The sequence below is a fragment of the Gopherus flavomarginatus genome, chromosome 3 (assembly GCF_025201925.1).
Source record: "Gopherus flavomarginatus isolate rGopFla2 chromosome 3, rGopFla2.mat.asm, whole genome shotgun sequence".
In the NCBI taxonomy this organism is placed as follows: domain Eukaryota; kingdom Metazoa; phylum Chordata; order Testudines; family Testudinidae; genus Gopherus; species Gopherus flavomarginatus.
Window position 1 is genome coordinate 150312521 of NC_066619.1, and position 26204 is coordinate 150338724.

Sequence of the window (26204 nt, forward strand, 5' to 3'; positions counted from 1 at the left end):
AAAAATCTGGTCAATTCATTTAAGTGCCTAAACAGAAGCGGTGCTTTTCTGAAAATTTGGCCCTTAAATAAAAGCCTAATTTTCAAAGTTGCTGAGCATTCAGTAGTTCCCCACTGAAGTCCAGAGAGAAACTATTGCTTATGGTTCGTATTTACGATTTTCAGAAAAGCTCAGTGGCTCACAGCTCCCATTGACTTCAGCAGGAGCTGCTAGGTCTGCAGCACTTTTGAAAATCAGGACGCTTACTTATTCATTTCATACACACTTAGGAGCCACCATTTTAGAAAATTTTGACCTTAGTATCACATTTCAATGTCAACCTTTCAGAAAAAACCTTCAGAATGTTGGGTACATTCTACCATTAAAATCAGGCCAGAAAGGTGAATGTGAGGCAAGATTTTCAACAGTACCTATGGCCTTGTCTACATGGGAAAGTATAACCTGTAGTGTGAATTTAAACCAACATTGTCATACCACTATAACCTCACGTAAACACTTATTATGATATAACTATCTTTTTTTGGTTTTGTTTATGTTGCATTGGAAAGGATTTTGTTAAATCAAGATAAGGCATTCCAATACCATAAGAAGCGTCAACACAAGGGATTATATCTGTATAACTCTATTGACACAACTGGTAAAACTTTCCTACGTAGACAAGAGATTAAGAGTACGTCTAAACCACAAATCAAGGTGTGATTGTAACACAGGTAGGCATACAGTGCTAGCTTTAATCTAGTTTGTGCAGGTAACAACAGCAGTGAAAATGCGGTGGTACAAGCCCGTTAGGGACTCTAGGTATGTACTTGAGTTGCTGCCCTGCGCCAGGGTCCTTGCTGTCATATCTTCACTGATGTTACCTGAAGGTAGTGGCAGGTATACCTGCTCATGTTGCAATTATACCTTTATTTGTGGTGTAGATCAACCCACAGGAACAAAAGTCCCTGTGAAAGTCAATGGAAGCAGTACTTCTAAATCTTTTAGGTGCTTTTGAAAACCTCCTTCTTAATAAATAGCTCCATGGGAAATTAGAGTCACTTCTAATGGAAGCAAAAAGGTTTCAAGTTCCAGTATTCTCAGTAGTTACTTTTCAAAGCTCATAATCAAATTATTCATAATGCAAAAAGGAGAAGAAAAGCCTTTTGAGAGGATTAACTGACAAAGAATTTTGTTAAGGTTTGTGTGGCAAACAAATGAGGAAAGTAGGTTGGAAAATTGCAGGTGTTATGTTTCAGACCTGTTTCACAGTTCTAGTATTACAAATCCCAAATATCACAGCAATTGACGCATCTCTAGCCTGCTTTAGCAGCCACTGGTTCTTCAAGGTTGAGATTTAGTCACACAAAAGTTATGAAATTCAGAGTTATGGTTCCCATGGTGACCTATGGGACTTAAGCATATGCTAAAATTTAAGTACATGTACAAATTAAGTACTTTGATGAATCGTGGTCTAGGTGTATATGACATTTCTATTTTATTTCCAAATCGTTTTTGAGCCATCCAAAGCCAAGAAGATTCTGAACAGGAAAACAATGTTTCTTCATGTTGGGATCACTCCAAACAACTCTGCAGTTTTCTATTAATTATTCTGAAAAAAGCAACTTCTGAACTGAAGGTTGCATTAGGAATCTAAGCCCAAAAGCTCATTTTATTTGGGAAAATGATCAGACTGCTGAAAGAAGAGGTCTATAATTTAAATCTCAATTCATTCCTAACTAGGGATGCTAGTTACAGTGCAATCATACAGACTTAACATCAAATTGAAATACCTGCAGTGGCACAAGTGTAACTGTTCAGTAAAGTAAGGCTTATGCTTTTATTATGGCAGAAGTAGTATCCATTGGAAATTTGTCCCAACTGCAGTAATTGATGGCCAGCCAATGATGTAGCTGAACTGGTACAAACTCATAGTGTAGACAGGGAAAGTTGTGATTTTTACTGACCGAGCTTTGCCTGGTTTACAGCACGAGGCCTCACTTGAGCACTATGTTCCAAATTTTACTAGAATGTGGTGTAGCAACACAGTTTTGTGTGTGAATTACGCAGTGTGCAATCTAGCAAATTAGTAAGGATGGGGACAGGACCAAAACCAGAGTTTACCATGCAAAGCAACTAACTATAACAGAGATTATGAAATGACGAAGTAAGAAATTACAGGTCAGATCTGCAGCTGGTGTGTATCTGCACAACTCAAATTACTTCAGTGAAGCTATGCCAATATACACTAGCTGGGGACATGGCCCTGTACATTCAAACTGTGAAGCACCATTCCAGAAAAATCTCACAGGTTAAGTTGTTATTTTACAAGGTTTTATTTGTTTAAATTCAAGTTTTTACTAGTTCTTTTTATTCCCATTCCGGCGCCGTGCAGTCATCTTTACATGTAAGTGCACAGATATTGGTGCTGCTCGTGTCGAGGTTTTTGATAGTCTGCAACAAAAAGACAAATAATAAAGGAAAGAGGTTTAACTATCCATGCCTTGCGATATATACTCATTTTCAATCCTTAGGTGGCACCACCTCATTTTTTGGCTGGGTCTACTATAAAATATGGTAACAGAGATTATTCAGATTATTCATGCTTAAAAGATCAGGACAACCAGTTCTTGCCAAAAGTAATGGGTTTTGAGCACCCAAATCCCCTAGCTTTGAAAACCTCACTTGGTATAGGTCAACACATCTGCAAATGTTGACAATAGCATTGGGCAAATTCTAAATTTTTTTTGGCGCACTTCTGCCAAACTTGCTGCCTAGAGCAAAATCTTGAGGAAACAAAACCCAAATCTGGGGTGCTTTGGATATAGGACCCTTACATCCACATCCCCACAGTTTCAGGGCATAATAGATAAATGCTTCAGGCTCTGACCCATCTCTAGCTGCCAAGCATCTCAAGCTGCCAATCAGGGTTCAAACCGAATAATTTGTTTAGGGATGAGGGCGAGATAAGGCATTGCTAGGTCAGTTCTCTACCAGGAAGTGCTGGTTATTTGGAGCAACTGGAGTCATTCCAAAGGAGAAAAGAAATTACCCTCCAAATATAAATAAATCATAAGAATAAGAATGTTTTAGTAGATATATAGTGCTTTTCATCTTGAAAACACATAATGTTAAAAGTAAAATAAAATAAATACATATCATAAAAAAAATAAAAATACACCAGTTGCCTAAAGAGGATGAGCACATGAATAACAATCCAACATTTAGGTGCATTTAAGGGAATGCAACCTACTCTTCAGTTAAAAATTCAATCTTTCTGAACATACAAAAGAGCTATGCACTGAACGTTATAATGAACTCTTTCAGACAATTGAGAAACTCCCCAAAAGCCACCCCATTACCAGTCTCCAGATATCCAGACCCTTGAGTGTTTAAACAGGGGAAGTGATTTTGCCTCTGAATACAGCATTGGTGAGACCAATACCAGAATACTGCATCCACATCGACGTCCATATTTTAAAAAGGATGCCAAAAAATTGAAGAGGGTGCAGAAAAGAGCCATAAAAATGATCTGAGGGCTGGTGAAAATGTCTTGCAGTAAGAAACTTGAAGAGGTGCTTAGTTTATCAAAAGGAAGATAGAGAGGGGACTTGATTACAGTATCTAAGGGTATGTCTTCACTAGCGGCCGGATCTGCGGGCAGCAATCAACCCAGCGGGGATAGATTTATCGCATATAGACTAGACACGATAAAATCGATCCCCAAGTGCTCTCCCGTCAACTCCTGTACTCCAGCTCAGTGAGAGGTGCAGGCAGAGTCGACGGGGGAGTGGCAGCAGTCGACTCACTACGGTGAAGACATCATGGTAAGTTGATCTAAGTATGGTCGACTTCAGCTATGTTAATCATGTAGCTGAAGTTGCGCAACTTAGATCGATCCCCTCCAGTGTAGACCTGGCCTAAGTAAAAACAACGAGGAGTCCAGTGGCACCTTAAAGACAAACAGATTTATTTGGGCATAAGCTTTCATGTGTAAAAAAACCCACTTCTTCAGATGCATCTAAGTACCTTCACAAGAAGAAAATAACAGGTACTAAAGGTCTCTTTAAGGAGCAGAGAAAGACAGTACAAAAACCAATGGCTGGAAGCTGAAGCCAGACAAATTCAAATTAGAAAAAAGGCACATTTTTAACAAGGAGGGTTATTAACCATTAGAACAAACTACCAAGGGAAGTGGTGGATTCTCCCTCTCTTGATGTCTTCAGATCAACACGGGATGCCTTTCTGGTAGGACTGTCAATTAATTGCAGTTAACGCAAAAAAATTAATCACAATTTAAAAAAAATATCGCGATTAATAGCACTGTTAAACAACAGAATACCAATTGAAATTTATTAAATATTTTTGGATGTTTTTCCACATTTTAAAATATATTGATTTCTATTACAACACAGAATACAAAGTGTACAGTTCTCACTTTATATTATTTTTATTACAAATATTTGAACTGTAAAATGATAAACAAGAAAGAATATAATATAATAATAATATATGGAGATATGCCTATCTCATAGAACTGGAAGGGATCTTGAAGGGTCATTGAGTCCAGCCACCTGCCTTCACTAGCAGGACCAAGTGCTAATTTTGCCCCAGATCTTTAGGTGGCCCCCTCAAGGACTGAACTTACAACCTTGGGTTTAGCAGGCCAGTTCACTTTGTACAAATACTATAGCGCAGAGGTTCCTCAAACTGTGGTCCATGGACCACCAGTGGTCCATGAGCTCCATTCAGGTGGTCCATGGATAGTTCCTCTAAGGTGCGTGTCTGGGCGGCTGCATATGAGAGAATGAAGAGCCACCCACCTAATTAGTGGAGCCACACAGGCGTGGCTCCACTAATTAGGTGCCTGGACCCTGGAGAAGATGCACATGTAAGGTGAGTTGGTGGCCTTGGGGGGAATAGAGCATAGGTGGGAGGGGGCAGTGGGGTGAAATGAGCAGGTGAGGGGAACTTGGGACATGCAGGGCTGAAGAGGCCAGAGAAAGAGGAGACTTTCCCCAGCTCCATGGCTGTGGCTGCTGGGGAGAGATGGCCCTCCTTCACAGCCTCAGCTCTATGGCTGCTGTGGCAGGGGAGAGAGCCCTCTCCTTCCCACCCCCAGCTCAGGGGCTGCTGTGGTAGGGGAGATAGATGCATAGACTCATAGACTCTAGGACTGGAAGGGACCTCGAGAGGTCATCGAGTCCAGTCCCCTGCCCTCATGGCAGGACCAAATACGGTCTAGACCATCCCTGATAGACATTTATCTAACCTACTCTTAAATATCTCCAGAGATGGAGGTTCCACAACCTCCCTAGGCAATTTATTCCAGTGTTTAACTACCCTGACAGTTAGGAACTTTTTCCTAATGTACAACCTAAATCTCTCTTGCTGCAGTTTAAGCCCATTGCTTCTTGTTCTATCATTAGAGGCTAAGGTGAACAAGTTTTCTCCCTCCTCCTGATGACACCCTTTTACATACCTGAAAACTGCTATCATGTCCCCTCTCAGTCTTCTCTTTTTCAAACTAAATAAACCCAATTCTTTCAGTCTTCCTTCATAGGTCATGTTCTCAAGACCTTTAATCATTCTTGTTGCTCTTCTCTGGACCCTCTCCAATTTCTCCACATCTTTCTTGAAATGCGGTGCCCAGAACTGGACACAATACTCCAGTTGAGGCCTAACCAGCACACATTAGAGCGGTAGAATGACTTCTCGTGTCTTGTTTACAACACATCTGTTAATGCATCCCAGAATCACGTTTGCTTTTTTTGCAACAGTATCACACTGTTGACTCATATTTAGCCTGGGGTCCATTATGACCCCTAGATCTCTTTCTGCCATACTCCTTCCTAGACAGTCTTTTCCCATTCTGTATGTGTGAAACTGATTGTTCCTTCCTAAGTGGAGCACTTTGCATTTGTGTTTATTGAACTTCATCCAGTTTACCTCAGACCATTTCTCCAATTTGTCCAGATCATTTTGAATTTTGACCCTGTCCTCCAAAGCAGTTGCAATCTCTCCCAGTTTGGTATCGTCCACAAACTTAATAAGTGTACTTTCTATGCCAACATCTAAGTCGTTGATGAAGATATTGAATAGAGGCGGTCCCAAAACAGACCCCTGAGGAACCCCACTTGTTATACCTTTCCAGCAGGATTGGGAGTCATTAATAACTACTCTCTGAGTACGGTTATCCAGCCACTTATGCACCTACCTTATAGTAGCCCCATCTAAATTGTATTTACCTAGTTTATCGATAAGGATATCATGCGAGACCGTATCAAATGCCTTACTTAAGTCTAGGTATACCACATCCACCGCTTCTCCCTTATCCACAAGGCTCGTTATCCTATCAAAGAAAGCTATCAGATTGGTTTGACATTGGATGTTCTTTACAAATCCATGCTGGCTATTCTCTATCACCTTACCACCTTCCAAGTGTTTGCAGATGATTTCTTTAATTACTTGCTCCATTATCGTCCCTGGCACAGAAGTTAAACTAACTCGTCTATAGTTTCCTGGGTTGTTTTTATTTCCCTTTTGTACAGATGGGCACTATATTTGCCCTTTTCCAGTCTTCTGGAATCTCTCCCGTCTCCCATGACTTTCTAAAGATAATAGCTAGAGGCTCAGATACCTCCTCTATTAACTCCTTGAGTATTCTAGGATGCATTTCATCGGGCCCTGATGACTTGCAGGCATCTAACTTTTCTAAGTGATTTTTAACTTGCTCTTTTTTTATTTTATCTTCTAAACCTACCCTCTTCCCATAAGCATTCACTATGTTAGACATTCCTTCAGACTTCTCAGTGAAGACCGAAACAAAGAAGTCATTAAGCATCTCTGCCATTTCCAAGTTTCCTGTTACTGTTTTTCCCTCCTCACTGAGCAGTGGGTCTACCCTGTCCTTGGTCTTCCTCTTGCTTCTAATGTATTGATAAAAAGTCTTCTTGTTTCCCTTTATTCCCATAGCTAGTTTGAGCTCATTTTGTGCCTTTGCCTTTCTAATCTTGCTCCCTGCATTCCTGAGTTGTTTGCCTATATTCATCCTTTGTAATCTGACCTAGTTTCCATTTTTTATATGACTCCTTTTTATTTTGTAGGTCATGCAAGATCTCATGGTTAAGCCAAGGTGGTCTTTTGCCACATTTTCTATCTTTCCTACCCATCGGAATAGCTTGCTTTTGGGCTCTTAATAGTGTCCCTTTGAAAAACTGCCAACTCCCCTCAGCTGTTTTTTCCCTCAGTCTTGATTCCCATGGGACCTTACCAAAATCCGCCTTCCTGAAATCCATTGTCTCTATTTTGCTGTACTCCCTTCTACTCTTCCTTAGAATTGCAAACTCTATGATTTCATGATCACTTTCACCCAAGCTTCCTTCTACTTTCAAATTCTCAACGAGTTCCTCCTTGTTTGTTAAAATCAGGTCTAGAACAGCTTCCCCCCAGTAGCTTTTTCAACCTTCTGAAATAAAAAGTTGTCTGCAATGCAGTCCAGGAACTTATTGGATAGTCTGTGCCCCGTGGTGTTATTTTCCCAACATATATCTGGATAGTTGAAGTCCCCCATCACCACCAAATCTTGGGCTTTGGATGATTTTGTTAGTTGTTTAAAAAAGCCTCATCCACCTCTTCCACCTGGTTAGGTGGCCTGTAGTAGACTCCTAGCACGACATCACCCTTGTTTTTTACCCCTTTTATCCTAACCCAGAGACTCTCAACACTTCTGTCTCCTATGTCCATCTCCACCTCAGTCTAAGTGTGTACATTTTTAATATATAAGGCAACACCTCCTCCCTTTTTCCCCTGTCTATCCTTTCTGAGCAAACTATACCCATCCACACCAACATTCCAATAGGGCACATCCATTGGAAAGATAACATTACTGATATTAAAATATGACTTGTGTGCTTTTATTTGTAGAACAAAAAAAATTAAATATATATTTTTTAAATATAGTATAGCGTTTTTATCAAAAGCACTTAACAATAGTTAGCTAATTGTACAAACAGTATTTGAAAAGATCATTAAGTGGTCTGCTGAAAACCCCAGAAATTTTCAAGTGGTCCGCGGGAAAAAAAGTTTGAGAACCACTGCTGTAGTGCAATCTCTTTATCATGAAAGTGCAACTTACAAAGGTTGATTTTTTTGGTTAAATAACTGCACTCAAAAATAAAACAATGTAAAACTTTAAAGCCTACAAATCCACTCAGTCCTACTTCTTGTTCAGCCAATTGCTAAGAAAAACAAGTTTGTTTACATTTACAGGAGATGCTGCTGCCTGCTTCTTATTTACGTTACCTGAAAGCGAGAACAGGCATTCACATGGCACTTTTGTAGTCGGCGTTGCAAGGTATTTATGTGTCAGATATGCTAAACTTTCGTATATCCCTTCATGCTTCAGCCACCTTTCCAGAGGACATGCTTCCATGCTGATGATGCTCGTTAAAAAATAAGGTGTTAATTAAAATTGTGTGACTGAACTCCTTGGGGGAGAACTGTATGTCTTCGGCTATGTTTTACCCATGTTCTGCCATATATTTCATGTTATAGCAGTCTCGGATGATGACCTAGCACATTTGTATTAAAAATACTTTCACTGCGGATTTGAAAAAACGCAAAGATACCAATGTGAGATTTCTAAAAACAGCTACAGCACGAGACCCAAGGTTTAAGAATCAGAAGTGCCTTCCAAAATCTGAGAGGAACAAGGTGTGGAGCATGCTTTCAGAAGTCTTAAAAGATCAACACTCAGATCTGGAAACTACAGAACCCAAACCACCAAAAAAGAAAATGAACCTTCTGCTAGTGGCATCTGACTCAGATGATGAAAATGAACATGCATCGGTCCTTTTTGCTTTGAATCGTTATCAAGCAGAACCCATCATCAGCATGGATCCATGTCCTATGGAAGGGTGGTTGAAGCATGAAGGGACATATGAATCTTTAGTGCATCTGGCACGTAAATATATTGTGACACTGGCTACAACAGTGCCATGCAAATGCATGTTCTTACTTTCAGGTGATATTTGTAAACAAGAAGTGGGCAGCATTATCTCCTGCAAACCGTAACCAAGTTTGTTTGTCTGAGTGATTGGCTGAAGTAGGACTGAGCAGACTTGTAGGCTCTAAAGTTTTACATTGAAAACTAAAACAATACAGTTATTTTTTTGTACATAATTCTACATTTGCAAGTTCAACTTTCATGATAAAGAGATTACACTACAGTACTTGCATGAGGTGAATTAAAAAATACTATTTCTTTTGTCTTTTACAGTGCAAATATTTGTAATAAAAAATAAATGTAAAGTGAGCACTATACACTTTGAATCAATTATAACACAGAATACAATATATTTGAAAATGTAGAAAGCATCCAAAAATATTTAAATAAATGGTATTCCATTATTGTTTAACAATGCAATTAATCGCGATTCATTTTTTTAATCACATGATTAATCAGGATTAATTTTTTTAATCTCTTGACAGCCCTAATTTCTGGAAGAGGTGCTTTAGCCAAACAAGTTACTGGGCTCAGTACAGGAGTAACTGGGTGAAATGCAATGGTCTGCGCTATACAGAAGCTCAGATTAAATGATCGAATAGCTCCTTCTGGTCTCAAATCCTCTGAATCTGTGGGTACAAAGAATGTACTGGTGGTACAAGAGCTACAGGGTTTTCTGAATAGATGAATAAACGGTAAATGGCTTCACAGCTAATTTTCAACCCAATCCTTTCAAATCTACACAAAACCGAACACTGTATTAGCTTTCTACAATGAAGAAAAGATTGGATGCTCAGCCCTGCAGCAGGGAAAGTATGGCAGAACTAGCTTTTTCTACTTACTTCTTTGATGCTGTATGCTCAGTGACCTTCTTTACCACCCCAGGACCTTGTGGGGGCAAAGTCTTGCTCTTCACAACTGGGAGTTCTTGATATGAAGTTTGCACCTGGGCCTCGGTACATAAACGGGATGAACGCCACTTCTTCCCCACAGGTATTTCAACAAGCAAGGTCTGCACCTGGGCCTCGGTATATTCAGGGCGTGGAAGCTTCAGCTCTACGTCCTCCTTCAGCGTCTCCTCTTCTAATATTTTAACATCTGGAGGAGTCAGAGGTGCTGCTTTCTCTTCTGTTATTTCAACCCTGGTGGTTTGCATCTCAGCCTGTGTTTGGGATAGGGAAGGAGCCTTCTCTTTTGCCTCTGGCAATTCAAGCCTAGAGGTTTGCACCTGGGCTTCCACTTGTAGTCGTGATGAACGCCACTTATTCCCTGCTGGTATGTCTACATAGGAAGTTTGCACCTGGGCCTCCATCAGTGTTAGGGGGAGGGGCTTCTCTTTGATTGGGGTAGTGGGCATCTCATCCTCCAACTCTGGTACTTCAAAATACGAAGACTGGATGTGAACCTCAGTTTGTGATGGGGAGGGAAAGGTCGTCTTTGCTTCTGCTTCTGCAAGTTTGGAGGTTTGCATCTCGGCCTCAGTTAGCGAGGGGGAAAGAGGCACCTCCTCCGCTTCCGTTACTGCAAGTTTGGAAGTTTGCACCTGGGCCTCGGTTAGTGAGGGGGAAAGAGGCACCTCCTCCGCTTCTGTTATTGAAAGTTTGGAAGTTTGCACCTGGGCCTCGGTTAGTGAGGGGGAAAGAGGCACCTCCTCCGCTTCCGTTACTGCAAGTTTGGAGGTTTGCACCTGGGCCTCGGTTAGTGATGGGGAAAGAGGCACCTCCTCTGCTTCTGTTATTGAAAGTTTGGAAGTTTGCACCTGGGCCTCGGTTAGTGAGGGGGAAAGAGGCACCTCCTCCGCTTCCGTTACTGCAAGTTTGGAGGTTTGCACCTGGGCCTCGGTTAGTGATGGGGAAGAAAGCTTCTTCAGTAACTCAATACTTGACGTTTGCACCTGGGCCTCAGCTTGTAGCCCTGGTGAACGCCACTTATTCCCTACTGGTATGTCTACAAATGAGGTTTGCACAGCAGCGTCAGCTACGGATTTGGAGAGAGGCTTTTCTTCTATTGGGAATGGGGCTTCCTCCACCTCCGCTTCTGTTATTGCAAGTTCAGAGGTTTGCACTTGGGCCTCAGTCATTGAGGGGGAAAGAGGCACCTCCTCTGCTTCTGTTACTGCAAGTTTGGAGGTTTGCACCTGGGCCTCAGTTAGTGATGGGGAAGAAAGCTTCTTCAGTAACTCAATACTTGAGGTTTGCACCTGGGCCTCAGCTTGTAGCCGTGATGAACGCCACTTATTCCCTGCTGGTATGTCTATATATGAGGTTTGCACAGCAGCGTCAGCTACTGTTTTGGAGAGAGGCTTTTCCTCTATTGGGAATGGGGCTTCCTCCTCCTCTGCTTCTGTTACTGCAAGTTTGGAGGTTTGCACCTGGGCCTCGGTTAAAGATGGGGAAGAAAGCTTCTTCGGTAACTCAATACCTGACGTTTGCACCTGGACCTTGTTTACTAAGAGGGAAGAAAGCTTTTTCAGTAACTTAATACCTGAGGTTTGCACCTGGGCCTCAGCTTGTAGTCGTGTCGAACGCCATTTATTCCCTACTGGTACGTCCACAAATGAGGTTTGCACAGCAGCGTCAGCTACGGTTTTGGAGAGAGGCTTTTCCTCTATTGGGAATGGGGCTTCCTCCTCCTCTGCTTCTGTTACTGCAAGTTCAGAGGTTTGCACCTGGGCCTCGGTTAGTGAGGGGGAAAGAGGCACTTCCTCTGCTACTGCAAGTTTGGAGGTTTGCACCTGGGCCTCAGTTAGCGATGGGGAAGAAAGCCTCTTCAGTAACTCAATACTTGAGGTTTGCACCTGGGCCTCAGCTTGTAGCCGTGATGAACGCCACTTATTCCCTGCTGGTATGTCCACATATGAGGTTTGCACAGCAGCTTCACTTTGGGTTGTGGGGACAGGCTTTTCTTCTACCGGGAATGGGGCCACCTCCTCCTCCGTTTCCGTTACTGCAAGTTCAGAGGTTTGCACCTGGGCCTCGGTTAGTGATGGGGGAAGAGGCACTTCCTCTGCTTCTGTTATTGAAAGTTTGGAAGTTTGCACCTGGGCTTCCTTTTGTGAGAGGGAGGAGAGTTTCTCTAATAGTTCATGATTTGAGGTTTGCACTTGGGCCTCGGCTTGTAGTCGTGTCGAACGCCAGTTATTCCCTGCTGGTATGTCTACATATGAGGTTTGCACTTCAACTTCAACAAATAATGGGAATAAATTCTTCATCTGCATGTCTTGAAAGTCAAGATCTGGGGTCTGCTCCAGGGGCTCACTTTCGATGGGGAATAAAGTCTCCGTATCTAGTACTTCAATAAGTGATGTTTGCACCTGGGCCTCCGTTTGCGATGGCAATGAAGTCTCCTCCTCTAATATTTCAAGATCTGAGGTTTGTACCTGGACCTCACTTTCAAATGGGAGGAAAGTCTCTTCGTCTAGTAGTTCAAGATTTGAGGTTTGCACCTGAGCTTCTGTTTGTAATCGCGACCAACGCCACCTGTCTCCTGGTGGTATTTCCACATAGGAAGTTTGCACCTGGACATCAGCACAGAATGAGTCTTCTGCTATTTGCTGTAAATGACAAAAACCAAACCCCCATAAATATGACCATCTACTTTTCAAAGCAAAAGTGAAGCTCCTGTGACATTGCCCTCCATATGTTTTATGGAAATATGCTTATGAGTGTAAATATGGTGTAACTGGAATATGCTTTATGCAAAAGGTCTCTTCTAAGGTATCATAACAAAGGTTATAATCTACAGAATATATTCCTCCTATTTGTATGTATGTATCATTCTTGTATCTGAAGCTAGAAAAATATAAAGTATAACTCTGGGGTCCTATTGTAATTATGAAAAGTGTTGGCCACTGATGGTGGTTTAGAATCTTGATGGCTCCCATTGACTAGGACAGTTGGTTGTAAATGGCTCTGTTTACTTGCAAGCCTTCCTGTGTTTGTGTAAGCCAGAAAGAATGGAGGCTGGGGGAGGTCTCACAGGACATGTGACCATGTCACATGATGCTGAAATCCATCTTAAATCTGGTACTTTTCCATTTAGAAGGAGGATGAGGACCCAGAGAAACAAAAGATTCCTGACTTGGGCCAAAGCTATAAAAGGGTAGAACAGAACAAAGGGGGCTGCCAGGTCATGAGAAATTCCCTAGTTACCACTTGAGCTGGAACTAACAAGGACTGTACCGAGGAAAGGATGGGGCCCAGACTAGGAAGGAATCTAGTCTGTAAAAGAAGCTTATTGGAATATCTCTGAGGGTGAGATTTTATCTCTAAACAGTTTCTTAATGCATTAGGCTTAGACTTGCGTTTTTTTGCTTTATTTTGCTTGGTGACTGACTTTCTGTCTGTTATTACTTGAATCCACTTAAATCCTATTTTTGATACTTAATAAAATCATTTTATGTATTAGTAAATCCAGAGTAAGTGATTAATACCTGGGGGAGCAAACAGCTGTGCATCTCTCTCTATCAGTGTTTCAGAGGGCAGACAATTTATGAGTTTACCCTGTATAAGCTTTATACAGAGTAAAACGGATTTATTTGGGGTTTTTGATCCCATTGGAAACTGGGTGTCTGGGTGCTGGAGATAGGTGACTTGCTGAGCAGTTTTTGGTTAAAGTCTGCAGCTTTGAGGGTGTGGACCAGACCTGGGTCTGTGTTGCAGCAGGCTAGCATGTCTGGCTCAACAAGGCAGGGTTCTGGAGTCCCAAGCTGGCAGGAAGAGTGGGCTCAGAGATAATTCCAGCATGTCAGGTGACAGTCGCAAGGGGATCTCTGTGACGGAACCTGTCACAGTGGTGTAGTCAGCAGGATCTGTGCACAGCTGATTGCTTTGAGACACTGGTAGTGATTTTAAGTGAGTTTTAAGTGTGGTGGCCAGAAAACAGAAAATGGATACTGGTTTGTTATTTTCTGTTTGCTTATTTCGGGTAAAGGAAATAGAGGCAGGAAAATCAACAAAAAGAGTGAGAGTGAAGCTCAGAAGAAGCTAGAACTGCACAGATTTCATACTGTTGAGAAGGAAAATGAACATAAAAGACAGATGGAATTAAGACAAATGGAAATTGATGAGCAAATTGCCAGGGAAAAAGCTGCTCACGAAAGAGCCATGGAAGCCCACAGCTTAGCCCAACAGGCTGCTCAAGAAGAGAGCATGCTCAGGAGAAGAAGGAAAGAGAGAAGCTGCTAGCCCTGGAGTTAAAAGACAAAGAAATTGAGGCCTAGATTGCAGCCCAGAAGCATGAACTGGCTGTAATGGAGTGGAAGAGGCAAAACCCTCCAGCAGCTGGCTCCACTTCCCCAAAAATCCACAAATGGGAACGGTTATGCCCTCGGTATGACGAATCCATTGATATATTGCTGAATATTTTATCACGTTTGAGAGACCATGCACTCTACATGCGATTCTTGAGGACCAAAAAATGACCACTTCAGTTGCAAAATTGATTAGGAGAGCTCTGGACATATTCAATAAGATGCCTATTGCTGATGCTTCAAACTATGGTAAATTTAAGGAACTGGTTTTGAAACCGTTCCAGATTACAACTGAAGCCTACAGGGTAAAATTCAAGAGTCTTAAGAGGGGATCTGGATTGAGTAATGTGTCTTATGTAAATGAAAGGGAGGGATTTGTTAGACAATTGGGTGAGGGGAAAAGGCATTACAAGCTTGGAAGAAAGGTGTGATTTGGTTACTCAGGAACAGTTCCTTAATATGTGCAGTGATGATGTAAAACAATATTTGTGGGACAAAAAGGTGGATGCAGTGGGTGAATTAGCTGAGTTTGCAGACTCTTTTGAGCAATCACAAGCTGCAAGTAAACATAAACTGCTGCCAGAGGGGTACAGGGTTGATGGAAAGCAGAATCATCGTTTTATCCCTGGGAAAAAGGAGGCTGGACGTTTGTAGTAAGAGGAGGCCTTAAGATATAAACCTTGGTATCAGAGGCATTGTATAAGGCCTGAACTAAAGTAATGGTCAAGACTTTGCTAACATAAAGCAAAGTTAAGCTGTGAACCAGAGGCAGGCCCTGCTCACAGGGAGCTGGCAAGGAAAGGGCTGAGATTGCAAAAAGAGACATACCTAAAAGGTACCGGACACCAGATATCAGAACATTCACATACTCGTACACTCCACACAGATAACAAGGAACAAGCTGACCCATCCCAATGACAGGGCGAAAAGGGGAATATGATGGACAGAGTTGTTTTGTTCGAACCAACATGTACAAGGTGAGAGGCGGCACCTTGCTACGCACAGGGGTTGTATCTTGCTGCGTAGAGGGGTTCCACCTCCATATGTCAGGAGTGATGTGTAACTTGTTTGTACCTGTGTATAAGAATGCATCCCTGGGGCGGTGTCTTTGTTCAGCCTAGGGAGCAGTGGAAAGTCCCGCCACTGACTGAGCTGAGTCCATTGCCAGGGGGCACATATTCGTAGTATGTCCTGTAGAGTAAAGTCTAGAGGGAACTATTACTATGCTTCGTTTGACAATAAACCTGGCTGACATGCCTTCGTACCTTACTAGAGTCTGTGGTCATTGGGGGTTCTCTCGGGCTCTGCTGTGTCAGCGATCTGCAGAGCTGAGACAGCACACAGCTGATTGATGTCAGCATTGAACAGAGAAGAGCACCATACCGGTAGCATCTGACGACAACGTTCATCTCCCCGTTCCCCTGTTACTCGTCCAAAGTCTCCTGTACAAGCAGAGGAACCCAGAAGGTTCTATCATTGTAAGTCCACTGAGCACCCGAGGAATAAATGCCCTTGTCTGAGTGGGAACAGGCATCACGTAAAACATGAAGCTGCTGCTTCTCAGCGCACAGGGGTATCCCAGGCTACTGCCTCTTACCACACAGGATTTGTAAAGGTTGCTTCTACACGACTAAGCAGTGAGCATGTGCATGCTGTTAAGTTTAATGACAAAGTGCTTCAAGGTTTGACGGATACTGGTGCAGAAATCTCTGTGGTCAAGATGGACCTGATCCAGGAGAAGGATTTGTTACCAGGAAAAATGGCAGAATTAGAACTGGTGGGAGGTTACAAAGTCTTTGCACCTTTAGCTAAGGTACACATGGAAACTGGTGATTTGCAGGCTGAACTGACTGTTGCAGCAGTGGCAAGCAATTTTGCACCATTTCTACTGGGGAATCATTTTTTTGATGTGGCAGAATCTGTCCCAGGGTTTGTTAGCAGCAAGAAGGAATTTTGCGCTGAAGGCCCCAGAAGGGAGGGTAAAGTCACATGTGCTGCTGGGGAAATAGGAGAGTGTCTGTTTAATTCCTTGGTAGCAGTGGAAAATGAGCCGTGTAGCTCTGGGGCTCAAGAGAGGTCCCCTGCAGGAAGGGCTGGATAGAGCCAGCTCCTGTCCTGTGATCCTCTCCCTGGGGGAGGGGGATGTTCCATCTTGTAAAAGCGAGGCCTTCCCAGCTGACTGCCAGGAAGTTGCAGGTCAGCAGGGGACAGGTCCTGCCCTGGGATGCCCAGAAACATGAATCCCGGAGATGGAAGTTGGGATCCTGACGACTGCTGCGGTTGGAACAACCCCAAGGGCTCTGTAGCCCCAAGCTGAGTGAAAGGTAGGGGATTTCGCTGGCCAGTGAAGGGTGAGCCCACAAGGCAGGGTTCTGGAGTCCCAAGCTGGCAGGGAAAGCGGGATCAGAGGTAATTCCAGCATGTCAGGTGACAGTCCCAAGGGGGACTCTGTGACCGAACCTGTCACAGCTCCACAGGTAGAAAGTCCTTCACCCCTGCTGGCTTGGCACAGCAACCCACACAAGCCAACAAAATAAAGAACAGCCAAAGAGACCTACAGTGGGGTGAAACCTACCATCAAAGATTATTGGATGGTGGGGGAAACACATGAAACAAATCAAAAGACAAATAAATTCCAAATCCTGTTAGAAACAGGAGGATGGGAGGAGCTGTAGGATTTCATTATGTGTACAGTGGAAAACGATAAAAACTGAAAGACATTTTATTCTTGAAATCAATGGAAGAATAAAATTACTTTTATATCCCTTGACAGTGTTCCTTTAAATTTTAAAAGGACTCATTCTCTGTAGCGTAATAATGAACTGCAAGCGATTAAGAGCTAAATTCTGATACAGGTACTCCCAATGAATAGGACCTTACTCCACAAGTAGCACCTGTAAGAATAAACGGGACTACTTCCAGAGTACACTAGCATTCAGCATGCAGTAAGGGTATCAGGGGCTAGCCTTACATGATATATATTGTGATTTTCAAAAGCGCCTAAGAGAGGTAGATGCCCAAATCCCATTAAAATCCACGTGCGCACACAGATAGGGTAGGACATATCAAAAAGGCTAGTATCTTTCTGGGACGTACTAACAGGAGTGTTATTTGAAAGACACAGAAAGTAATTGTCCCACGGCACTGGTGAGGCCTCAGCTGGAGTACTTGTCCAGTTTTGGTGCCACACTTTGGGAAAGAGGCAGACAAACTGGAAAGAGTCCAGAGCAAAGCAACAAAAATGAGGTTTAAAAAACCTGATCTGTGAGGAAAGGTTAAAAAAAAATGGGCTTGTTTAGTCCTGAGAAAAGACGACTGAGGGGAGACCTGATAACAGTCTTCAAATATGCTAAGAGCTACTACAAAAGAGGATGGTTCTCCATGTTCACTGAAAGTAGGACTAAAAGTAATAAGCTTAATCTGAAGCAAGAGAGATTAGGAAAAAACTTTCCAACTATAAGGGTAGTTACGGTCTGGAATACTCTTCCAAGGATGGTTGTGGAATCCCATCACTGAAGGTTTTTAAGAACAGGCTGGACAAACTCCTGGCAATGGTCTAAGTTTACTTGGTTCTGCCTCTCAAGATCCCTTCCAGGCCTATAGGTCTATGATAATATAACCCAAAGGCATTCCAGATGATGTCTATGTTTATCATAGTGAATTTAGCAGAGAGGCTGTCAGAAAGATGCGACTCAAAGTGCACACAACCCATGTGATTATATATAACACGCGCTGTGTCATCCCTTATTTACTTAAAAGAGCATATGTAATTAAAGCTACCACTCACCACAGGTGCTTCTGCTCATGCAAATATTTACCTGTTTTATTTCTTCTGCCTCCTCAGCAGGTTCCTCTGGCTCAACATTGTTTATATTTATACTGCAACACAGGATGGGACAGAGAGATTCAGAACCTGTTAATCTCTCAGTAATGGTGCATTTAATACATACAATAAAACAGGGGTCCCCAATGCGATGCCCGCAGGCACCATGGCGCCCGCCGTGGCATCTATGTGCACCCGCCTACTGGCTGCTGGACAAGCAGCCACCGAAAACCAGCATCATCAAGAAGAGTCACTGCAGAAATGCCACTGATTTTCGGCAGCATTTCAACGGTGACGCCTCTCAACGACACTGGTTCTCTACGGCAGGTCGGCAGCGACACCTCTTGATGACGCTGGTTCTCGGCAGCTGCTTGTCCAGCACCCGCCACACTAAAAGGTTGGGGACCCCTGCAACAAGATAATGCGTAGCTATCATAATACCCAACACAGAAAATCTGTAAAATAGGAAGAACATGACCCCAACAGATTGTAACAATTTTTGGGTGACTTCAAGCAAAATGTCTTTCCCTCACGTTTGGCACAGGAAGGAATGATACTTGTAGAGGTGCTGTGCTTTCTCCCTTGCCACCCCTTATGTGTAGGAAAACCTCATCATACAAATGCATAAAGTTGCCATCCTATATTCTTTCAGTCCCTCCTTAAAAACTGCTTCTGCCAAAACACCTATAAATCCCTCCTGTCTGGCGTTTTGGCAGGCAACCGGCAAGCTGAGACTTAAGCTTTCCTGCTAAACCTTCATTTTATTGTTACTTCACCTTCCAAACTTCAACCAACATCCTCTCTGCAATCCAGATTTGTTTTGTCCACCTAGCACATCCTGTCATATGTGAAATCCTGGTCCCAGTGACATCAATGAGAGTTTTGCCATTAACTTCAATGGGGCCAAGATTTCACCCCTAGATTGTACACTCTCTAGGCCAGGAACTGGAGATTTTGCTACACATCCCTATACCTACAAACAGAAAAACACAAAACCGTCCTTTCTGAATTTCCTTCTTTAATAATCCAGTGCTGAACATGCTTTCTGGATGGAGGGCCAGAGGTGATGGCAAAGGTGGTTTTAAGCCCTCTTTGCAGCGAAATCTTCAATCACAGGGCCAGCTGGCTGTCAGTCTGGTCCCCAGCATAAAGTAGAGCAACCTCAAGGCTGTTCTACTTCACACTTGGCTGCCTACAGTCCCACACCCCTTTTTGTCTAGCCATGCCATCTCCCACTGGTGGAGAGCTGCTGGAGGAGCACTAAGCCAGTCCCCAGCCCCAGGTGCAGGGTTCATGTCGGGGCAAGGGGCACAAAGGAGCTGGAGCCACAGCGTACTGTGCTCCAGCTATTCTCTGCTTGGCTGGGTCCTTGAGGGCTATGGGAAATGGAGTGTGGGCTGGCAACAGTTCTCAAACTGTGGGTCAGGACCGCAAAGTGGGTTGTGACCCCATTTTATTGGGGTTGCCAGGGCCAGCGACCCAGGGCTGAAGCTGAAATCAGAGCTCCAGCCCCATCTCCCCCCACTCAGGGCAGTGAGAGGCCCAGGCCCTGCCTCCCCCTCTCCCCAGGGATCACGTAGAAATGTTGTTGTCAGAAGGGAGTCAGGCAGGGCCCAGAGGATGGAGAACAAAGCCGGCCTCGAGCCCCTCCACACTCCCCATACTGGGCGTAGGACAGAGAGCTCAGACTGACACTGGGCTCTCGCCTCATGATTTTACCTCAGCTGTTGGAGCTTGAGCCGATAGCCCCTTGTTGTGTCTGCTAGGGACAGGGCACCCTGCTCTGGACTCACTCACACTCTCCCTTGGCCATGCCTGTGGCTGGCTGGAAGCCCCGAGACACCCCTGGTGACTCCTCTCAGCTCAGACCGCACCGTCCCTCCCACACACCCAGCCCAGCGGAGCCTGTCCAGGCCTGGCTCTGCATGGAGCCCACTTGGTCACCGGGGCAGCCAGGGTGCTAGCACCAAGGGCAGCAAGATGGTCTCTTCTCCTTGTGGGCACCGTGCCCGTGGAGCCATGGAGAGGGCACAGCTGGATGCCACAGGGCCTTGCCCGCAGCCAGGTAAGAAGGACACAATGAGGGGCAGATCGCTCGGGGGAGGGAATAGGACTTAAGAGGGAACAAGGTAGAGGGACAGCGGCTCCAAGAAGGAACATGGGGGTTCCCCTTGAGCCCTTCTACCTCCGTTCTGCCCTTCCATGAAGCCCGTGTCCCCGGGGCAGACTGGCAGGTCAGTCCCAGTCTCAGTTTGGGTCACTCTGTCCCAGCAGGATAAGCTCTGTGCACTCAAACCACCTGCACTGTGTCCCTGAAACATGCCACAGCCAGGGCTGGGATAACCATACAGACCCTAGTAGCCTAGTACTGCATTAGTAGCTGATGGCTGTGAACACTGTCCCCAGCATGCAGGAAGGTCGGGCCCAAGCTTTGTCTGCTTTGAACAAGGTCAGATGGTAAAGAGTTTGGGACCTACTGGTCCAGCTAGGCCAGCATTTGCTGACTTTCAGGGTGTTGCAAGGAACTCTTATAAACATGCCATTTCCAGGAAGATGGGTGAATGGGAGAGAAGGGTTAAGGGGAAAGGCTCTGGATTTTATGGATTGGGAAGAATCATTATGGTTGAACTGAGTCAGTTTGAACTTTTTCATGTAATTGATGGTATTGTACATGACTTGGGAGCACTGGAAAAGTGCATTTGATAAAGATGGACACCCAGTGTTACTGTATTGTATTTCAGTTACCAACTTTTTGTTAAGGACAAAAATAAATTGCTGATAGTACATTTTCTTATATAAGGATTAAAAGGGAGCATAAACAAATGCAAAAGGTAAAGGACTACAGCAGAGCGATGAGGAAAAGGGAATAAACAACATGCCATAATCACACCATCTTCCTCACTTCCTTTTTTACGCTTAAAGCATTGTGTAGTGTTCTTGTGAGCAGTTAAACAGCTACCATGTTCTACCACAGAAGTGGCTGCATTTCAGCGAAGGATGAAGTGACCCCTACATGCTGTTATGCATAACTGTGCCCATAACCAGTCACACATTTAATACCTTCTGACAATCACAAACTGCATTGCTTTTACAAAACACCCGCACCAACTTTGTTTAGCACCTTTCATCCCAAGGTTTCCTGAAGTGTTTTACAAGATTATACATGCAATGTATTGTTAAACTGTCCAACACCACTCAGCCCTCCATCAAAGGGCAGAACAAAGCCATGGAAAGCAGAACTGTTCTGGAGATGCCAACATCTCCCTATTAAAGGGCCCCATCTCTCCCCTACCTTCCCCAGGGCCACATGTTATCTCATGCCAGACTTACAACTAAGGCCTTGTCTACACTAGATGGGGTGCTTATTTAGCTATAGTGGAAAAACACTCTTAGAGGAGACACAGTCTATACTGTGTGGCAAAGTACCTTCTTCTTCTCAGGAGGCTCAGTCCTTTTTTAGCCTCAGAGACACAGGCTTGGGCAAGGCAAATCCTTACAGGTAGCATAGGGTCTGGCTAGTCTTTTCCTCAGTCAATCCCTTGTGCTGGTTTTCCTTCCCTTCGCAGGGGGGAGGGGGAGGGGGAGGGGAAATCCAGCCAGCCAGCCAGCCAGCCAGCCTTCCTTCCTAGAAGGGTTCAATGTCTTGCTACACCTAACCTATTAGCAACTTCCTATTAGCAGCATGCAGGGGAGGGTTTAAAAAGGTCACAAGCAGTTGGCGACAGCTGAACCTAATTAGTTCCCTGGTAACCCCTTTTCCAGCTGAACTTTATTTCCCAGTGGAGTGGGTAGAGCGAGGCCTTTTAACTTCCTGGGACTAATTCCCCCCCCCCGCTGCTTGTCCTGGGTTTACCACAGCTGGCAAAAGAATTCTTACTGCTTATACTAGTTCCCCAAACAAAATAAGCTATACCAGCAAAAGGATGTTTTTGTTAGTACAACTCCTGTATCTACATGACCATTTTTGCTGGCGCAGATGCTATATCAGGTAGGGGGCAATTTTTCCACACTACCTACTGACATAGATAAACCAACAAAACTTTCAAGTTAGTCAATTCCTTAGAAAGAGAAATGTGCCTTACCTTATTGAAGATTTTGTTTGCGGAGGGTCAGCACAGCAAAAACATTGTTTCCAGCTCCCTGTGAGCAGAACAGCAAAAGACAGAAGGACAGTAGGGCTTTTGCCTTCCAATTTATTCATCCCAGGGATTGCAATGTACCCTAAACCTGGAAAGCGATTGATTTATAGCTTCCCAAGGTCAGAAGGGACATCTAGTTTGATCTCCTGTATAATATAGGTGATAGAGTGCCTCCCAAATAGTTCCTACAGCATATATTTTAGAAAAATATCCAATATAAATCCAATCTTGATTTAAAAATTGTCAGTGGTGGAGACTTTACCATGGTAAATTGTTTCCATGATTGATTACACTCACCATTAAAAATTTACACTTTATTAAGATGAACCCTGACTCTGGCTGAACTCTCTAAACCTAGTATCAGAGGGATAGCCGTGTTAGTCTGGATCTGTAAAAGCAGCAAAGAGTCCTGTGGCACCTTGTAGACTAACAGACGTTTTGGAGCATGAGCTTTCGTGGGTGAATACCCACTTCGTCAGATGCATGTAGTGGAAATTTCCAGGGGCAGGTATATATATGCTAGCAAGCAAGCCAGAGATAACGAGGTCAGTTCAGTCAGGGAGGATGAGGCCCTGTTCTAGCAGTTGAGGTGTGAAAACCAAGGGAGGAGAAACTGGTTTTGTAATTGGCAAGCCATTCACAGTCTTTGTTCAGTCCTGAGCTGATGGTGTCAAATTTGCAGATGAACTGAAGCTCAGTAGTTTCTGCTGAGCTTCAGTTCATCTGCAAATTTGACACCATCAGCTCAGGACTGAACAAAGACTGTGAATGGCTTGCCAATTACAAAACCAGTTTCTCCTCCCTTGGTTTTCACACCTCAACTGCTAGAACAGGGCCTCATCCTCCCTGACTGAACTGACCTCGTTATCTCTGGCTTGCCTGCATATATATACCTGCCCCTGGAAATTTCCACTACATGCATCTGACGAAGTGGGTATTCACCCACGAAAGCTCATGCTCCAAAACGTCTGTTAGTCTACAAGGTGCCACAGGACTCTTTGCTGCTCTCTAAGCCTAAACACAAACTGAGCAACTGATGCTGATTATATGCATAGGCTAGGTCTATACTAGGAAATGTTTGCAAAAGATTGCTACCATTGCAGTGTTAGAGCCAGAAAGCTACCTACACGGGGGCCCCATCAGCCATTTTCAGCATCAGCTTATTTAAGCGAGCCTACTTGACACAGTGCTGACACACTTCCTCACGTGGCTAACACAGCAATATTAGCAACAGTGGAACTCTTTTAGACAATGCCATTCAGAAAAGAAAAATCTTAGTCACTGGGGACTCCTGTTTCTGTTAAGTGAGCATTTTTTGGAGTGGGAAGACATGACCAAACTAGTTCCATCATCAAACAACTCTACTGCCTCCCTGTGCATTGCAAAATCCAGTTCTAAATTGACCACTTTAACTCATGCCCCTGGGATGCCAATCTCACAGATTTTGTCTAGCCCCTCTCTTTTCACTTTTCACATCTCTTGTTTTAATGTGGCCTTCTCTGCTTCCCTCTGTGCAACTGGCTGCTGCCTGTGAAGGAGGCTTCTCCTTTACTGTTATTGCCATCTGAAACAGCCTGATTGTATCTCTCTGCCTCTCCAATTATCCATCTCATTTCAAACAGCTGGTGGAAACATAATTTTTCTCTCTGCTTAGTTTTTCTCCCTCCGCTGTTATTGTATTGTTTAACTCAGCAAAGCAATATGGGATACAATTTGAATGAAAGAGATACAAAATTAAGTTGCACAGTGTACCAGTTATTCCTCAGAAATGCCACGGAAGAATCCTTGTGACCATTAGGTAATTTGGAAGCACCATAGAGGGACCCCAACCTTTCTCATACGTGATGTAGCGCTATAATATAATAATGAAGTGGCACTTTGTGAAATAAAAGCAGCAAAGAGTCCTGTGGGACCTTATAGACTAACAGACATATTGGAGCATGAGCTTTCGTGGGTGAATACCCACTTCGTCGGATGCATGACAAAATTTTGTGAAATAAGCTTTAGGTATCTCAGCTCTGCTTTAATATAATGCAGTAAAGGCTTCAGAGCATGATGCAAAATTCATGGATTTGTTGAGCCGCTCAGGAGGCATCAGAGGACTGAGACAAAATGACAATACACTCCCACATTGGAAACCCAAAGATGCTAGCGACTTTTTGAGCACTGTTACCATACACCAAGAGAAATACATAGACTCCCTGAACTGGTATAAACCCCAGTGCAGACTATGTTTTAAACAACCTCAGGAGCAGGACATGAAACAGATGTGTAAACACACCTCCTGGGGATCTGTGGCTTACTAAAGCTTTCCTGAGTTTTAGCCACATGGACTTGCCTGGATGGAGGGGCTTTTCTTAGATCACCAGGGCTGCTCTTGCTGACAAGTCCTAGGACTCCATTGTCTGGGCAGGGCATTTCCAGGTCAGGATCCAAATTTCCCCCTTTCTGGGTCCAAGGTATATTTGTTCTGGCAGGCCGTTCAGTAATCATCATACTGGTAAATCTGCAGTTTAGTATTTTGGGCCAGCTGACTTGAACTGTGACTCCTGAGGGCAGAGTTGGGCTTGAACTGCTGCCATGCTTCCTGGATGCTAGCGTAATGGTCGTCATTTAAAATACATTTGGGGGCGCAGAGGGAGCCAGCAGCATTTCCAGCTTGGGGCCCAGGGCAGCTGCCAGCTGAGCGTGGGCTGGGACACCAGTGCTAAAGTGAGGCTGGGTACACAGGGAGAGCTGGGAGCCTGCCCTGTGCCCTATAGCTGGGGTTGCTGCACCCCACAGGGGCAAAGAGGGGCAGCCTGGGCTCTGTGCAGGAAAGCCCCACAGGGCACAGCCCCCTCCCTCTTAGGGTGACCAGATGTCCTGGTCCCTCTCACCTTTCTTCTCCCCCATAGCATCAGCTGCCTCTGCCCCTCTCAGCCCCAGTGGGGCTGGGCAGCCGGTGGGGGACGCTGGGTGGCTGCCTTCTCCGCCCGGTGCACTAAACCCCCTCCATCCCTTCCGCCCTATGGGAAACTCAGGGGCCCCGTGACGTCCCGAGGGGCTTTTCTGACGTCACGTGGGCAAATACCCCGCACGCAATACAGCCGGGCGCCTTTAGCTGGAGAGGAGCGTCCTGCTTGGGGTGGGCACGGCAGCGGTGCAGGCTGCCGGCTCGCCCGGCTGCGCTCCGGAGTCAGCGATCCGGTCTGCGTGCAACGTGGATCGAGCGTGCTCATCCGTGTGCATTGTCCTGCTGCGTCCACATGATTGTACTGCTGCCAAATCCACATCGCTCACGGATTGTATCGCTGCAGCCAGTATCGATCTGGCGCTGTAATCGATGTGGATCCAGGAATACAAGCTATGTCCAGTGTAGATTCAGCCGTTTGTAATCCATGTACTATGATTCATCAGCATGGTCCATGTGCAATATGGATTCACCACTGTAATCTATCTGCAGTACTGGAGCTGGTGATTTGGATCTGATCATCTCTTTGCAGGCAGGCAAGAAGAGCATAGCAAGAAGTATTCATTCGTTTTGAGGGTATGTATTAACATGTACTATTCTTATTTGATTTTTAGCAAAACAGAACAAAGCGCAGTAACTGCCAATAAAAAATGACAAACTCTTGTAATGTACATATACCAAGAATATATAATTTGATTTCTTGAAGCATTCTTTTTTAGGGGTACTTTATATTTAAAGAGTAGTGAGACTGGTTCATTGCTGGTGTGTTTAATCAACCTTTTCTCTATGATTAGCCCTACAAAGAACTCATCCAGAGGACACCCCAGAAGGGAACAGTCATGTTAATTATTTGTTAAACTAAGATTTATAGTCAAAACTTCTTTGTGCAGTGAATACAAATATAATTATAAAGTTAGGAGCGCTCATAATAGTGAACTCTCTCTGTATATTTTCAAGTTGGTAGGTCTCCAGGTTTTCAGAGCAGCACAAGTCAAACAAGGCCAGTAGTTAAGTGTGAAAACGTTTAGTTGAAGATAACCAGTTTAAGTAACACT

General features: G+C 44.2%; 1 protein-coding gene across 1 annotated transcript; it reads right to left on the reverse strand.

Moving 5' to 3' along the window:
• Positions 1-2279: 2279 nt before the first annotated feature.
• On the reverse strand, positions 2280-25471 carry LOC127047355 (fibrous sheath CABYR-binding protein-like). Its single transcript, XM_050945475.1, has 6 exons — positions 25270-25471; positions 22140-22197; positions 18053-18113; positions 10743-12536; positions 9826-10670; positions 2280-2430 (listed from the first exon to the last, which is right to left on the reverse strand). Exons 1-6 carry the CDS (start codon positions 25469-25471, stop codon positions 2337-2339), a joined length of 3054 nt encoding a protein of 1017 aa, XP_050801432.1. The 3' UTR covers positions 2280-2336.
• Between the last annotated feature and the right edge of the window lie 733 nt (positions 25472-26204).